Consider the following 17,830-nt stretch of genomic DNA (forward strand, 5'->3'; position numbering starts at 1 on the left):
GTTCTGCTTAATTTGTAGTCAAGGAGAAAGATTGAATAAAGTGCAGTAGGGTTTGGAAAATATTTTGTCCATTTCAACTTATCAAAAAAAAAACCCCAAAAAACATAAACTAAATATGATGTCATGCCTGCCAAAACGTTCTTAAAGTATCGTGATGTTATATTTTTTTCATAAACTTTCTCTGGTTTATCTTTTTTCCCTCTTCAGGAGTCACTTATCCGTGAGCATGCACAACAGCATGATGAGACCTACTACCTGTGGGCTCTGAGCTTCTTCATGGCTTTTAATCGCGGCAATGGCTGCAAGGCAGAGCTGGTCTCCGAAACCTTGTCAGTCCGCACCTTCCATTTCATAGAGAAGAACATCACCAACTACTACGAGATGATGCTCACCGACAAAAAGGAGGCTACGTCATGGTCTCGCAGGTCAGTCCAAACACTGTGCTGCTGTGTGATTAGGGGAGAACAGATTAAGGTTAAAAAAATGAAGTCTTTTTAATAATTAATGAATTGATTGATTGATTAATCTGCTTTCCAAATCGCCTAGGATGCATTTGGCTTTGAAGGCCTATCAGGAGCTCCTGCTGACTGTGAATGAAATGGATCGGTCGAAGGATGAGAACATTCGCCAGAGCGCCAGTGTTATCAAGAGTAAGAAATGACTTTTACATGCTCAAGTGAGGAGCTGCTTTGACTGCTGGAAAGCTTTCATGCTTTTTGTACACCCTGCTTTAAAGTTTGATGCATCGTGCTACTACACATTTTCAACAATATATAGTATGTAATTGCTCTACTGTTTAGATGTAATCATGAAATTGCATAGTTTCAAAGCAGAAAATACACTTTTACCTATTAAATTACAGTTAAGTTTCCTTTCCATTCTTTATTGACCGGCTTGAGTCTTTTGACGTCTATTCAGCTTGATTCGATGTCAAGAAACGACTTAATACTGCGCCCACACCGACATATACTGACATGTTTTTCTTTTTACTGGTAATAAATGAGACTTCCCCTCATATCTCTTTCCATTCACTGTTTGTGTTTGTAGGTAATATATTCTACCTGATGGAGTACAGAGAGATTTTCCTCACTCTCCTGCGGAAGTTTGATGAGAAAATGCAACCCCGCTCGTTTCTGCAAGACCTTGTGGAGTCCACCCATCTGTTTTTAAGGATGCTTGAGCGTTTCTGCAAAGGCCGTAGCAACCTCCTGGTGCAGGTGAGCGAGGGGTGGGTTTTAGTGGTAAATTTATGAGGAGACTCAAGCATTGTTAATGAGAATAATGTAATCCACAGTGAGGGTGTTCACAGTTTAGCTGGACATGTCTTTTGTTCATGTCAGTCATTTAACTGAACATTTTGGATATCAATTCCATGTTTTCCTTCCAGCTGAACATTTTGAATAAAACTGTATCAAATAAGTAAATTTACCTTGTCTGTTTCAGAAAATTGCTACTGTGTCCCACTACAAATGCAGAACAGGACAATTTTGCCAGTTTAATTTGAATTTTTTTTTAAGTTTATAAAAGTATTTTTTAAAGACTCCAGTAAGTTCTTAAACATTTTTCTTCTAAATGACCAGGGTTATTACACACTGAAACTATACCTCTGCATATATACCATATTTGCAGCATTTGCATATAAAAATGGAGAGTTACAACAGATGCCAAAGGCATAGTTATCAATAAACTGTGCCTGAATAGTCTTATTCACTTCATTCAAATTGATTCTGCTTATTTTACCTAGCTTTTCTTTAGGATCAAAAAGTCCCAGTTATGTAAGTGTCATGGTTATGTGATAAGATGAGAATAAGAATACCCAATGATTCTAAGCAATCATGTACCCACACAGGAGACGTACAAGGTGTATAAGCATTCTTTGTTATTGATGTCAGCATAAAAAAAACTAATATATAATGCACATCACCACTTGTATATACAGTTGCATTAAAACACATATGGGCATTAAATTGTATGTACATTATCAATGAAGTATGCAGGTTTAAATATGTACAGTTAAAGATTTGTTCACAGTTTTAGCACTGTGCTAAATATTGGAAAACTATGGCTCTATTTCACAGTTGGAAATGTAGTAGTTTGTAGGTTAAGAATAGATTTAAATGTATTATTATTATTAATACTTCATGGTACTTTTGCAGAAAACACAGAATGTAGACATTAGTATTGCTTTTACTGAAACTTGTGTTCCATGTTCCTCTGCTCTAGAAAAAGAAAGTAAAACGGAAGAAGCAGAAAAAGAAGTCCAGTTCTCATACAGAGAATACACCTGAAGTGCTAGAGGAGACGTGGACAATCGTGTCTCAAGAACTCAGGACATCTGGATTTGAGGTTAGTCCTTTCGGTTAAAGATTCTGTTGTGAGTGGCTCAGTTGCTTTTCTTCAAATGTGTATAACTGTGTTTGGACCTTACTCTATTTAATATGAGTAGCTGAATGATTGACATTGAATGACATTTTATTACAAATCATACTTCAGTGTAAGAACATGGAAGATGTTCTATCATAAACACTACATATTTATTGTTGCAGTTGTCGAACGCTCTGACTGAGGGTGTCGTGCCGTTTGATGCAGCTTCTGAAATTCCTGTTGCAGAGCAGCGGACCGAAGCCATGATCCGTATTCAGGATGCTCTGTTCGCCCGCACTGGGCCAGAGGCGCTCGGCTTGCTCCGGGCCGCACGGTAAAGCACCATCAGTCTGTAAAAAGTCCTGTGCAAAACTCTGGGGAAAATTATCTGAATAGATGTTTATCTGTGCAGCAATAGTTTGTTTAAAAATGGAAACATATTTGAATAAAGAAATAAACAGGAATTTGTGAACATGTTTGCTTAACCATTACCAAAGCTGTCCTCGAGGAAGTTTCTGTCTAACTAGTTTATTTAATCAGTCCCTCATGATATGAAATCAGGTGCTACTGATGGAATATATTGAACTGTATACTTCTCAGAATCATATCAATAACTAACAGAAGAATCCTGTTACGTATTACAGTAGTCAAGTTCATTTTCATTCTAGCGTTAGTGTTTTTATTGGAAAAAGCACACTTACTATAGCGATAAATAGTTTGAAACAGTTTCTTTGGGAGCCTGAGATTGTTACCACGCAAAGCACATCATTTACCTAGCTCTTTTTCCTCAAGAACTGCTGTTTCATTACATCTGCATGGCAGGACTACATTTACTTACAGCGCCTCTCAAAGTAACTGTGGGAAAACGTCTTTTCAAACTGCTTTTCTATTCAAACATACATTTTTTTCCTCATTGGTTTGTAAGAAGGTGAATAGAAAGCTGTTTTGGTCAAAGCAAAAATTTTTAAAAGCCAAACCTTGGGGAATAAATCAAAAGGTCACACATTACATAATAATAATATTAATAATAATCTATATTTCTATAGCACAGAAGTTGGCAACATGCCAGGTCTTTTACTGTCCTGTTGCAGTTCCATATCAGAATGAGGTTTTTAGGAAAAAATAAAATAATCCTCCTTTGCAGTAAAATAAAGCTCTGCTGATCGTTCAAACACACTTTTAACAATAAATGCTCTTAAATGCTGGAGTTAATGTATAACTGCAAATTTACTCTTTAACCCAGAAGACTGGTGTGCAGACTGTTGGTCACCATAGCAATACAGACAGCAGTCCCATCCTGCTGGTAGCTAAAGAAAAGGCAAAGAGATTTAAGACGAGCATTGATAATTTAGAAACGAATGGACTTATTTGCCTTCATAATCACTCCAGCTGGTTTCCTGATATCTGTAATCTGCAATGAGAAACTGTCAAAAACTGTCGCCGTTCTACTTCAAATGCAGCAGAAGTTACATTCAATGTACACAGGAAAATTAGAACAAGAAGCTGACTTCAGCCTTTTAAAAAAAACAAACACAAAACAAAACAAAAAAAACAAACGTTGAGAGAGACATTCTAGAAGAAGCTGTTCTACTTTTGTGGAAGTTTCCTGCTGCGAGGAAAGCAGCTATAGCTGAACTAAAGTTTAAAGCAGAGCAGAATAAGTCTACGTGTTTGATTGTATTCTTTATCCTGCACTAGGACATTAGCACACACTGAGACATATTTACAGCCAAGATGGTAAAACGTTATTTCAATAAAATGGACATAAAATGTTGTGGCTCCTAAGGTGGTTTGATTTTTGTTGAAAGAACAAAATGGCTCTTCTTAACATTTGGATTGTGACCCCTGATGTAGCACTTTTCATGCCAGGGGCAGCTCAAAGTGCTTTAAAGTCAGGTGCTATTTAGGCACATGTTATGATGTCAGCACTCAAAACCTTTCAGGTGTTTTGACCAAAATCGTTTTAAATATGTGCTTTTAGGAGTAGTTTGGAAAAGAAAACAGTCAATATTCAATTAGGCAAAACCTGCTCTTCATAGCAGTGAAGACATTTTGATGATCATTAAGCTGAGTGTTGCAAGATAAATATACCTATAGGATTAGCATTAATTTACACTTAACATTTGCAGAGCTTTTTTTTGTCTTGCACGGTTGAAAAATAACAGTGAGGAACTTCAGATGTATAAAGACATGTTGTCTTCAAATTTTGCCAGCTTTTTCTTCATGACTGAAGCTTTTGCTGTCCGTTTCTTGTTTTGCTCTTTCCCTTGAATAACTTTTTTAAATTCCCTGTGTCATTCACAGTGAGGTATGGCCAGAGGGAGATGTGTTTGGTTCTGCTGAGGTGCAGCCTGAAGAAGAGCTGGAGCTCCTGAAGCAGATCCTTTTTGCTGAGCTTCCCAGTAAGCTGGTCATTCAAGACTGTGTCATCTCTGCACAGCAGGACTTACAAACACTTTAAATTAGCAAGTGCAGAAAATGGACTGAATAAAGTTCTTGGAAATTTGTATAGAACAGTATGCAGATTTTGAATGTAATGTTCTGTGAACTGACTAAAACGTATGTTATTAATGTGTATTAAAAGGCTGATTAAACAGATTTTTCAGAAAATGCCACATCAGTTGTGGTACCTGTTGTATAAACGTTTCATGTGTTTATTCAGGACCTGCTCACACCGAGGCTACCATGGATGAGGATGAGGAAGTAGAAGAGCTAGAAGAAGAAGAGTTGGAGTCTGTGCGCGTGTCTGAAACGGAGTTCAACTTCTTGGACTTCATTAAAAGGTCCGTATGTAAATACAGTTCAAGTACATACATGCATGCAGTAGTGACACTTTATGATCCAACAAATTTCTGAGAAGTGTAATGTTTTGGAATAAACTGATCAGAAAATGTTATATATTTTATATATTTATAAACGTTTATATCTGTAGATAACCTCCCAGTTTTGTCTATGAGCTACAGAACATATTCTGAGTGACGATATGTTTATACATTCTCTACAGAGAACACGCTTCTGCACAATTTATTACTATGTAGCGTGTAGTTTGTAGCGTGTATCCTGTAAATCTCAAGCAAATAATTGTTTCAATAGAAAATGTGAGCAGTTTGCGTTTTAAAAAATTTTTTTTTTATTAAAGATTGTTAGGGTTTTATACTGTGGCAGATGTTTCGGCCACACTACAAAACCCACAAAGGGCAAAGAAAGGTCATTTCATGTTGTTCCTATTTGAATACCTGCATTTTTAAATGAGTAGAATTTGAATATCCCATTTTTTTTACATTTGTTATAAATTTTTAAAATCCAGCGAAAGATTGCTCACAAAAGTCATTTAGACACTCAGTTTCTCTCAATGAGAGTCATTGTCAGTGTCTTGTCTTGTTTCTCAGTGATGTGAAAGATTGTGAAATAATGCAAAATTTCTTTTTTTTTTTCCTGTTGTGTGTAAAGTATACAGGCCTAAATTAACGTATGTTTGGACATCTGTTTATTTGCGTAAACAGGCTCATCCCAACTAAGGACACATTCCTACTCTTATATCCACTTCATCCCATTTCTTTAGGAAGCATTGTGTTTACTCTTAAGTTATTTTGATCTTTTATAGCAGCTGTAATTTTGGTCACCAGATTTGCAAACCCGAGCATCATTCGTCCGTATTTGCTCCTGCTGCGCTCGTACGCCTCAAACACGCCACACACAAACCACTGCATAGTGCGCATGCTCCATCGCGTGGCTGTGGACCTGAAGATGGATGCCCTGCTCTTCCAGCTCTCAGTCTTCTACCTCTTCAATAAGGTCCTGACTGACCCTGCTGCTGCTGTGTATAAGGTAGTTTAACAGCCCTTTGCACTCATACACTACATTGTGTGTCCATTAGTTTGTAGACAACTGCTCATCCAGGGTTTCTTCTGAAATGAAGGGCATTAGTAGTGAGTTTCTACCTTTCTGGGAAGGCTGTCCTGGTAATGAGAAGTGTCATCTCTTCATTCTTCATCTTGTCAGGAACTGGTTACCTTTGCCAAGTACATTCTGAACAGATTCTTTGCCCTTGCTACCCGGAACAACAAAGCTTTCATTGAGTTGCTTTTCTGGAAGAATGTGGGTGCTGTGAGGGAGATGACTGAGGGCTACAGAAAAGAAGGGTACGTCTAAGAGTTAATATGTTGTGTGGTTTTATCCATTTGACCAATCCTGTAACCTTCATGCTGATCCAGTATTTTACCTTTTAAAATCAGGATTGGTTGTCATATGTATTCAGATGATGGGGCATTCAAACATATAATGAAATTCTACAGCAACATGAACATACAAAAATAAATATAAATAAAAGTACTCAGTTGGGAGGGTCACAGGGAGGTATTGCACACACAGGCACTCGTCTAGTAACTACCAACAAACGTGTGTGCGTGCGTGTGTAACTTTGTATGTAACTCTGAGGAAATCTGCCTGTATTGTTCTTCATATCAGTGAGGATGGTATGAAAAAAGTGAAGTGGACTCCTGAGGAGGAAGAAGAGCTTCGTCAGTTGTATGAAGAGCACAAGGACTCTGGAGGTGAGTCTCTTATACTTGTGCATGAGCATTATGACTGAAATTGGATTGATCAGACATTAATGTTTTGTCACTGTCTTTTATCTTTTAGTTCCTGACATTGTTGAGACGCTGCTCCCTCTTCTAATGAACACCAACCGCACAAGACGTCAGGTTGTGACCCAGATGGTGTCTATGGGTTTGGTGGACAGTGTGAAGGACCTAAAGAAAGAGAAGTAAGCTTGCATCAAGTCTTGTTTTGGATTTATACACTTAGCCCTATTAGAGTTGGATTTTTTTTGTAATGTGTAAGGGATGTGCCTGACTGATTCGTATAGGATAAAGCATCTTTGTAATTTCTTCAAAGTGCCTCAAATAGCCTGGATCGAAACGTCAGCGTTAAGGTTATAATTATACAGATACAAACAAAAAACAACAAAATAACTTAGTGTTAATACCACATAGAATGGCATTAGACTAGTTTAATGTCACCCAATAGGACAGAAATTGCTCTGCTTTGTGAGAGGTACCCTCAGAAATTAAATTTAATTCTCTTTTTTTTATTTAACCCATTAACCAGCAATAAAGTGGTGCAGTGTCTATAACCATTATTGTTGCATATAAAAAAATGAATTCAGTGAGTGCATTTACATGCACCTAATAGTCTGATAACTGCAGAAAATCAGGTTTTGTCAGTAATGCGATAAACACATTTACATGCACTTAAGTAATCAGATAATGGGAAACATCAGGTCTGCATGAGTCAGGCAGTAATCGGATTTCTTTACAACCAGCCAATAAACTCACAAAAGAAGACGTGACATAAATGTAACAAAATTCAAACTTGATGCTGCAGCTTTACAAAAAACATGTCGCTATTTTACCTAAAACTGCGAATATGCATCATCTAGAAGATCAGCATCGCTCAAAGTGTTTTGCTGTGTCCCATGGCAACACTGCTTGCTCATTTCTGGTACTGCAGTCTGTTTCTGCACATGCGCAGACTGAGAAATCCGAATGAAATCAGAGTAAGAGTTTACATGCACTGAGAAATCTGATTACTGAGGTAAAATCCATCTCTCTTTCAGAATTCTAAATCAGATTTCTAGACCTTACTCCAATCTAAAAAAATCAGAATATGCTTTTTATCTGACCATCTGAATAATCATAACTGCAGAAATCCAGTTATGATCGGATTATTGCGTCCATGTAAACACTCACTGATATTTGTTTGGTGTTTCACATTACATTAAAAACATAGTAGTGGTCACTGTTGGTTGTCAGTGTCCCTTTTTTGTTTTTAGTGATAATCCTTAGGCAATTTTATCATTGATTCATCCTTGTCTTTTTCTTACTAAAGGAAAGGTACCTGCATTGTGCTGTGGACTGAAGATCAGGAACAGGAGCTACAGATGCTCTTTGAAGAATACAAGGACTCTGATGGCAAGTTTTTCCATATTTTTTCCCCCACCCTATGATGAGAGAGCAGAATTAATTCACATTTATTAGCAGATTAGTTGTCCATTGCAACTGGGCAGGGTAAGAAAATAAATATTTAAACAAAATTGCAAATAATTCAAATGGATGGATAAGCAGGTTACGCTTTATAGCAGTGGTCTCCAACCCTGGTCCTAGAGAGCTACTTTCCTGAAGAGATTAGTTTCAACCTGTATCCAATAAGCTACCCAGCCCCTTACTTAAAGGGGAACTTCGCCAATTTTTTAATTTCTACATAGTTTAGTGGTTGAGATGTAAACAAAGTAATTCAGAGTGGTTTGGTGTGAAATGCTTTGTTCTAGAGAAACTTGGAGTCAGAATTGTTCACAGTGGTGGTGATGGGACCCAGACGTTTGAAAGGGTTGATGCCTCTAAAAACTTAATCAAAGAAAGTTGTTGCATGAAGTGGTTAGGAATACTGCCTGATGTCTGAGATATTCATTTACATTAGTTGTTTTTGCCTAAAATGTATTGTAATCAATTTATTTTAATCTGTTCATGGTGGAATGTTGTAAGGCAAAACGGTTCCCAAAGAAAACTTATATTTTCAGATTTACTTATTTACTTTCATTACCATTATATATAAAAGCTCAGAAGAAACATGCAGATTCACTGGTGGTTTTGGATAGTAAATAAAATGGCTATAATTGTGTAGTCATGGTGACCCATTGTTCCTATCACCACCACTGTAAAGAACATCTGAGTCTGTAATTTTCTCTACACTGAAACATTTTAGATCAGACCACTCTGAATGACTTTGTTCATGTCTGAATCATTGAATCAGAAACTTGGAAAGAGGTTGATTTTAGCTGGAGCTTGAGTGGCAGATTGTGATTTGAACTAGGTTCTGCAGGTAGATGAATCTCCAGGACTAGGGTTGTAGACCACTGCTCTACAGCAATAATGTAACGCGCTGACACAAGTATTTGTAAACATGTAATAGAAAAACCAAAATCTATAGGCAAGAGTAAATTAGTATTGTGTTTATTGGATGCAGCAACTTACAAAATGGTGCTGTTGTTTCCCACACAGTGTATTTGACCTCCTACTTTTTCCCCTTAGATGTCCTTGGTAACATTCTAAAGCGGTTAACTGCTAAACGCTCAAGGGCACGCGTTGTAGACAAGATCCTCAGCTTGGGCCTGGTGTCTGAGCGGAGGGATCTCTACAAGAAACGACGGCGCAATGCTCCTGGGAAAAGCACCGGAATGGTACAATGGAATATCTAACTGAAATAATTTGAGTACGCTCTGCTCAGATCATTAGTTTCTCAGTTTTCACGCTCCTTTTCTCCTTTTTCCTCTCTTATTCATTGATTTATGACAGTCTGAGGAGGATTTTTTTGCCAGTGTGAGTGGAGCACCAGAAGAGAACACCATGGACAGGGATGAGGAAGAGGATGATGACTTGGAGGAAGATAAAGATGATTCCGAAGAAGAGAGAGATGTGGTGAGACCTGCTCAGGGCAAGAAAGGCAGAAGACGAGAAAGCGCTGTGGAAAGGAACGTCAATGTTGGAGGTGTGGTTCAGGACTTGAGGCGAGAAGGTAGGTGTCAGTAATGGGAAAAAAGAAGTTTATCAGGTTATGTTTTATTGCGTTTATTCACCCTCCAGGGGCTCTCACTGTCTGACAGGCTTGTCGGGACCAGTCTTGTGGCTGCAGAACTGCCTGAACAGAGCAGCAGATGATCGTGAAGAAGATGGTCAGTGTGTCTTCAGACATGCACCTGAAGCTCTTCATAAGCTTTTATTATTTTATTATTATTATTATGCACTCACTTAAAGATGATTCTTCAGGGCTTCTTTGGTAAAGAAAATGGTTCTATCTAGAAGCATGAACACTGAAAGAACACTTTGCATGATTAAAGATTTCTTTACAACATGAAATTGTTCTTCAGATTGATTACTCTGATTAAAGCTTGTACAATGCAAAGAACCCTTTAATAATGCTATGGGTGCTTTGAGTGTTTAATGCTTCTAGATAGAACCATTTTCTTTACAAAAGAACCCTTGAAGAACCATAATCCATAGTTTTTAAGCATGTAGGTACTTAGAAACCTACATAATGACATCACTGTTCTATTAACTTCTTTAGGTGTCTCTCATCCTATGCCACTGGTTCCTCTGACAGAGGAGAATGAGGATGCCATGGAGAACAAAAGCTTCAAAAGGCTTCTACACAAAATTGGCATTCGACCACCAGCAGATGAACAGGTTACTCAGGAGGCTTGAGTCTTTTATTTACATAATTCTGTATAACTTTTTATATAATTTGCCTAATTGTCCTTTAATTAAATTATCTCTAGTACTCTGTAATAAAGTATGTCCAGCAGCATTTTGGCCACCACTGAAAATGATATAAATTATAACCTTCTAGCTCACACTTGGCATTGGAGTTGGTGAACTCGGGCTCATGTACGACTGTCAAGTGTGTTTTTTGTTTGTTTTCTTTTTTTGTGGAGGTTGTAAAATTGTGCACAACTGCACACATGTGCCAATAATTTGTGCACCTTATAATAGCCAAATTGTGTACACTTTTGATTTTCTCACCAAATCCGATTTCTTTTTGTTTGGTTGTTCATATTATCTGACCCACATGTGCAAAATATTAATGCATCCAGGGGTAAATGATCATGACTGCCAGTGAATGCCAGTCCGCACCTGTGGGTTTAGTTTCGTCTTCGCCAGTATCACAGGAGCAATTTTGTAATCTCTTTGAACACGGAGGGGTTGTGGAAGAGCCTTTTCTATGTTTTATTTTTGTACAGAAACATTTACAGTGCAAAATCATGGCAAACGTTGAGTTTGATTGACTTAAGTCAATTGAATTCCAATCTGGCTGTTCAGATGTAGTTGCATTGCCACATATCAGATTTCAGTACCACATGTGAAAGTGTCAAATCTTTGGTTTTACCTGCTGTGTGGGTATAACCTGTGTGTGTGCATAGAACAAACAGGTCTGGCTCAGTTTGACATTTGTATTATGTGATGAGGAATACATGTGGGATTCAGATTTTTATTATTTTTTTTTTTTTGGTAGCCAAAACACAGTGTAATACTGTCTTTTTGCCTTCTACACCCCTTCACGACAAAAATACAGAAAATTCTGTAAACGACTGATGTTAAGTGTGTGATGCTGCCCATTTTCAAAAATTAGTTTGAAAAGTTTAAAAGCCAATTTTTTTAAATAAACATTTGAGCTGTTTCCGTTTCAGTATGAAAATATTAAAATATTTGTCCTCAACAGGAGTCCTTCTGGAGAATTCCTGCCACAATGAGCATATATCAGCTACGGACCATGGCATCATCTTTGAACCCACCAGAAGAGAGTGAGGTTGGAGGGGAAGGAGAGAGTGAATCAGGGGTAGCAGTTAACCTCGAAGCAGAGCAGCAGGATGAAGGCTCTGATGGCCAGGAGCTCAGAGCCCAGGCCATAAGAGCTCTCCTGCTGTCTCGCCAGAGGAAACGCTCATCCGCAGATAAAAAAAGTGAGCCTTTATTATTATTTGTGTGATTACAACCGTGAAATCATGATTTAATAGGTAATTGAATTATAGTACATGTTCATTTATGGAGTATTCTTCTCTGATTTTAGAAGATCCTTCAGTTGAGGAGGAGAGTCCTGAGAGCGAAGCACAAAGGTTAGTGGTCGAGACATGTTTTCACAGTTTTCCTAATACTGAAGCGAAGGACAGTGCAGCTTTTCTAACCTAAGAGAATATGATTACATATCGAAGTCTTCTTTTAAAGGTTATTTTGAGTGAATGAGTGTACTTCTCATATTTTCCTTAAGATCTATTATATTGCTTCGACAATGACCAAAAATCTTATCTTATTAGAGTGATGGCACTCATTTTTCTTAGTAGCAGGCCTCAGTAAGTCCTTTTTGTTACGCATAACATTTATTTTTATGTAGTTTGCTCATGTTTTATTGTTTGTTTCTGTTTATTTTATTCTTCACTAAACAGTACAGTTGGTTGATGGATTTTATCTGCACTTGCATGTTAATGCGAAGTGTATGCAGTTCTCATACAGATACCTAAAGTGGTCATTTTGCTGAACTGATCTAGGATTTCTGGTTTTGGCCAACAGGACTGAAATCATCAGTGAATGTTAATTCTGCGTTCAGATTAAATCATTAAGCTTATGCATTAAACCTTTGCCATTCTTATTTCTGCCATTCTTACAAGTGCAGTACGTTTATATTACAAAAAAAAAGAGAAAAATCAGATTTTTCAGTAGCTCTTCTTTCTTAGAGGTGCTCCTTTAAAAATGAAAATTTAATTGCTTCACCTGTGAACTTGATTGCTCACCTCCTGCAGATGTGCCACAATAGTCTCAAGAGCAGTATATTCTAGTTAAGCATTCTGATTATGTATCTAGAACGTGATGATTTTTTTGGAAAATTACAACTGTTTAAGGGGGCAGGCGGTTTGAATATTTGTTTCCTGGTAGCTGTTGAATGGAGAAGGAAAGCAGATAGCTCATGGGGAAACCTCTGCACACTTAAAAATGATGGATCTTCAAGGGTTCTTTAGTAAAGAAAATGGTTCTAAACTGAACTATGAACACTCAAAGAACCCGTTGCATCATTAAAGGGTTCTTTGCATCATGAAAGCGTTCTTCAGCTTGATGGAGAATGTGTTATATAAAAAGAACCCTTAAATCATGCAAAGGCATAAAGAAGTTTTTTTAAGAGTGCATCAGGGGCCACGCTATGGTTTTATGACTTATTTGCATAATGCATGCTGAGTATTGTGGTAAGAGAACTTTGATGGATGAAAAACAAATTCAATATTAAATTAAAATTAAATTTTAGAATACCCCTTTAACTAATTTTAATGTCTTTTTAAGAATTTATGAATTGATGCTATCATACAGGCTGTGATTTGTGCATACTGGTTCAATTGAAACACCGCATTGTGTTCTAGTGCTGGTGCTGGTATTGACAGAAAGACCTCAGTGAAGAGGAATCGTGTGTTGGACAGCGATGATGAGAGAGGTACAGTCTCACTTATGAATTCTCAAAACTAGACATTGTGAATTTACTTTATTTTGTCGATTCTTTGTTATTTATGGATACAAAGCCAACAAACAGACTTAAGGATTTTTTTTTAAGGAACAAATTTATTTTTAAAATAATGTGACCATCACAAGATCTTTGCACAGATAACGCTAAATGTATTTGTTTAATTTGTACTTTGTACTTTGTAAGTTTTATCCTAATGGTATCCTGCCATAAGATGATGATTCAACATTTATCCCTTTTTTTTTTAAATATATAATAGTATAGCTCACCAAAGAAACAGCCTTGCATATTTTCCCTCTTTGAATGGAAAATCCATTCGCATGTTTAAAGTTATCTCTGCTGCTAGTCCTAGTGTTTTTATGCCAGTTAGTCAGACACAGCAACTACCAAAAGCACAGAACATGGCATTACTGACCATAAATGAAAGAGAAAAATATTTTTGACTTTAATTCAGTGTTTAAATGTGTAGAAATATTTGCGAACATCTCTCGGCTCTTCAGCGACTCTGAAAAAAGCAGCAACTTTTTTGCTTCTCTCTTCGCTGGTCACTCATTGCCTGTGGGCGTTTCTGAACTCAGACTGACCTTTGCCAGGGTTTCACTGATGGTCAGCAAATCCCATGGCAGTACGCTGTACTTTGCTAGCAAGTGTCTACAGAGCTCAGTTCCACTCGGTAATCACCACAACGCTCATAATTTGCATGAAGTTAAACTTTGTCACGTCGCCAAGTCCACCTGCTTCGCATTGATGTTCACGCTGCCTCTGTCAGCAAAAATCACAGCTCTCATTGAGAATAATGGCTGACAGGGCAGTGAACCAAACGATGAAGCATTCTGTTTGCACTTAAACTAAGGTTGTTCAATTATGGAAATTTTGGGGTCAACTCTGATTGCAATTTCAAGCAGCAAGAAATGATGGCAGTCAATTCCACACAATATTGATTCCAAAAAATAGACTCCGACAAGAACATTTGCCAAAATAAAGAGTTCTGTAATAATTGTAATTGGCAGGGAAATTTGGAGAGTTAATGTTACTAAAATGAACTTGGCTGATTAACAAGGGCCATGTTGTACCTGATTCTCCTCTGTCAACTTCCTGGGGTGGGTAGACGGTGTGGGTATTCTGCTTTTGACTTCATCCAGAGCAACATGCTACTGATGTGTGTGCATTGTGAAAGGATGTATTTTTCTGACAAGTGACAGCAGAATGTTTAAGATGATCCTTTATTAGTTCCACAGCTGTGAAATTCACAGTAAATAACCTTGTTAATTACTTAACTGGGAGTTACTGGGAGTAGAGCTGGTTGTACAGTCTAACAGCAGCAGGAAGAAAGGACCTTCACACACTTAAGAGCTGCCCCATCTCACTCTATGTGCATGTTTGCAAGAAAACGTGAACACCTCTGTGTGGAATCTCGAGTCATCCTTTGATTTGTAAATGCCTGGAATCAGAAAATCAGATCTTTTAGAGGTTTGATTCCGAGCTGTCTATTACACACATTGTTTTAATGTATTGATGAATCTAGTAATGAGGACAAATTAACTCCCACTCATATCATACTTGGCATGTAGTTATTGTTGCTGTTTTTATCGTTCTATCAAAGATGACGACTCTCCTCCCAAAATGAACGTGGACACAGAGCACCAAGATGGCTCAGGCGAAGAGGCTCATTCAGCCCCTGCTAAGCGCAGACGTCAGCGGGTGCTGAGTGACGACGAGGATGAAGAAGACTAAATGTTCTGAATTAGGAATTATTAGTGTTATTAAAGGCGACTCCATCCGGGCCAAGTCTCGTAAGCTCAGGTAGTCATATATATATATATTCCAACTCCTGAAACATCTCAGTATATATGAGAATGAGAGGAAAATGAGGACAAATGAGAGGTTAGAAAATGGTCATGTTAAATTGGATTATGACAATTTGGTGCATAAAACTGCAAAAACTTTGTAAATGGATCCCAGTGGTAAAAATAAAAAAACAATGTAAATTCAGTATATGGGCCCTTTTAAACGTTTCATGTGTACTGAAGTTTAACTACTGCATTTACTGTATTCTTTCCAAACTTCTAAAAATCATGCTTCTTTTTTCTACTCTTGTCATGGCTGCACAACCTGTATGTTCTATCTATGCTACCTCAGGCAAACAGTCACTGTTATGACAAGTAACTGTCAGTTTTCTTATTCCTCCTATGCTGTGTTTTGTATTTAGCTTTTAGATTCTGTATTCTCTTACTGCAGCAAGAGATTGTGCTTAAGGCTGCATACATTAAATAAAGTTTGATGTAAAAACAATATTTGAAAATTACATTCATGACTGGAAAGCTGCACAGCACAGAGAATTACATTACATATAGAATACAGATTTCAAATTGAAGATTAAATATCAAGGCAAAAAAATAAAAAGATATTCTGTGTTTTTCTCATAATATTCTGGGATTTTCAACATCTTTTCTGCATAGTTATTAAAATATTAATTTAAGCCTTTTGGCAAATAGTTTGCAATATTTAAAGCCAAAATATATGAATGAGTGAGCACCTTCTCTACAGATAACACACTTCTGCACATTTTAATGCACAATTACTGTTTAATACAGTTTACTCCCTGTAGAGGAGGTGTTCACTTATTTTTACTTGGAAAATCTACAAAACGTCTTTTGGCCAGGGTGTTCAAACTTTGCATACAACTTTATGGCAGATATATCCTATCTTTTGAACAATTGCTTTTCCTGTTTTTCTTGGTGTAGTTATTTGCATGTGTTCAAAATGAGTTTGACCTGCGGTCTCTATAGCTAGAACCAAATGAAGAGGATGAGAGATGAATGCTATGTGAATATAGTTGATGTAAAAGTTGAGAACAAATCTGGGCATGTTCTTAAAACAGAGCTACAAAGTGACATCCCTGATCCAGATCATCAGCTAGGTAATCTCCTAAATGCTAATCAAGTCTGTAAACATGTTAAAGTTTAAACCATAATCCAGATCACCCTGGATGTTTTTTAAGTCTTGGTTCCTGCCTAAGCTCCCAAAAAGTTTAACAACTTTATGCTGCCAAAAAAAAAACAAGAATCTTCAATGAGTGTTTTTATAGAAGCCGTTTTGTTGAAGCTTTTGTGAAGTATCTCCGCACCATGGAACGGTTGTATATTCTGAAATAAATTTTTCTAGGCCAGATGTCGGCGACCCAAATGTTAAGAGGAGTCATTTTGTCCTTTAATAAAACATCAAACCATCTTGGGAGCCACAACAATTTATATCCATTTTACCATCTTGGCTGAAAATATGTCTTGGTATGTGCTAATGTACTTGTACAGGCTAACAAATTAAATATAAACAAAAACACAGACTGCTCTGCTTTAAGCTTTAGCTCAGCTATAGCCGCTTTCCTCGCATCTCCGGCAGGAAACTTTTCCACAAAAGTTTCTTGTCTCTCAACATTTGATTTTGATGAGGCTGAAGTCGCTTTTCATTTGCCAGCTTCTTGTTTGAATTTTCCAAGTTCCACCTTAACTGGAGCTTGAAGTGCCAGAATGTAACTGCTGCACCATTTAAGGTGGAACGTGAGAATTCGAACAAGAAGCTGGTGAATGAGAAGCTGACTTCAGCTTTGTGACGTTTTAGTGTTTGACAGTTTCTCGTGGCAGGAGAGATTATAAATGCAAAGGAATCTATTCGTCTCCAAATTATTGATGCTTTGCCATTGCGTTAGCTACTAGCTAGGCGAGACTGTTGTCTGTGTTGCTATGGTGGCCAGCAGTCTGAATGATCAGCAGAGCTTTATTTTACTGCAAAGGAGGATTTTTCTTTTTTTATTTTTTACCTAAAAATCTAATCCTGATGTGGAGCTGCAACAGGGCAATGAAGGGGTCACATGTTGCCAACCCTTGTCATAGAGAGAGGACCATTTAGGGACCTTGATTTTTTTTTGGCATTTTATGTAAAATCTCATTTTCTTAGCTTTTTATGAATAAAACAATTTGCTGAATTATGTAAACACAAAGTCTTGAACATACCGTTCACTCTCCAGTCAGTAGTGAGAGAGAGCGAGAGTGAGAGACCTGCCAAATCAGCCCATTCTGAATTTACTGTCTCTGTGATGCTTAACACATATACATATATCTACGTTTACGTTTACATTTACAGCATTTAGCAGACGCTCTTATCCAGAGCGACTTACAAGAAGTGCTTTGTCTATCTAGAGAAAGTATATTTGCTAGTTACCAATAGCTTAGAGAAAAAGACCGTCCTGAGCTCAGATACTGCTCGAAACAAGTCACTGTAGATACCGAGTTTAACACAGAACTCTGTGCCATTCAATGCAGTACAATAAAATACAATACAATAAACTACAATAGACAGTGCAATACAATAAAATATAAGTGCAGCTTATAATCCAATGCTCTATTATATCTAT

The 17,830-nt window shown here is 37.4% G+C and overlaps 1 protein-coding gene across 4 annotated transcripts in view; it reads left to right on the forward strand.

Annotated features, from left to right (window-relative positions):
- timeless (timeless circadian clock) overlaps positions 1-15,711 on the forward strand; it is a 27,145-nt gene extending 11,434 nt beyond the window's left edge. For 3 of the 4 annotated variants that reach the window (XM_017704769.2, XM_017704770.1, XM_017704767.2), the window contains exons 11-30: positions 208-425; positions 547-650; positions 1,048-1,217; positions 2,224-2,346; positions 2,547-2,698; positions 4,669-4,766; positions 5,027-5,147; positions 5,991-6,192; positions 6,367-6,506; positions 6,832-6,917; positions 7,006-7,129; positions 8,254-8,336; positions 9,453-9,601; positions 9,717-9,936; positions 10,025-10,093; positions 10,486-10,604; positions 11,638-11,878; positions 11,986-12,031; positions 13,322-13,392; positions 15,023-15,711. In XM_017704769.2, the coding sequence (XP_017560258.1) occupies positions 208-425; positions 547-650; positions 1,048-1,217; positions 2,224-2,346; positions 2,547-2,698; positions 4,669-4,766; positions 5,027-5,147; positions 5,991-6,192; positions 6,367-6,506; positions 6,832-6,917; positions 7,006-7,129; positions 8,254-8,336; positions 9,453-9,601; positions 9,717-9,936; positions 10,025-10,093; positions 10,486-10,604; positions 11,638-11,878; positions 11,986-12,031; positions 13,322-13,392; positions 15,023-15,153 (2,667 nt within the window). In that variant the 3' untranslated portion in view covers positions 15,154-15,711. The remainder of the gene's footprint in view (positions 1-207; positions 426-546; positions 651-1,047; positions 1,218-2,223; positions 2,347-2,546; positions 2,699-4,668; positions 4,767-5,026; positions 5,148-5,990; positions 6,193-6,366; positions 6,507-6,831; positions 6,918-7,005; positions 7,130-8,253; positions 8,337-9,452; positions 9,602-9,716; positions 9,937-10,024; positions 10,094-10,485; positions 10,605-11,637; positions 11,879-11,985; positions 12,032-13,321; positions 13,393-15,022) is intronic. The other variant, XM_017704768.2, reaches the window with a different exon arrangement.
- The last annotated feature ends 2,119 nt before the right edge of the window (positions 15,712-17,830 follow it).

This window comes from Pygocentrus nattereri, chromosome 21, assembly GCF_015220715.1.
Source record: "Pygocentrus nattereri isolate fPygNat1 chromosome 21, fPygNat1.pri, whole genome shotgun sequence".
NCBI classification, from domain to species: domain Eukaryota; kingdom Metazoa; phylum Chordata; class Actinopteri; order Characiformes; family Serrasalmidae; genus Pygocentrus; species Pygocentrus nattereri.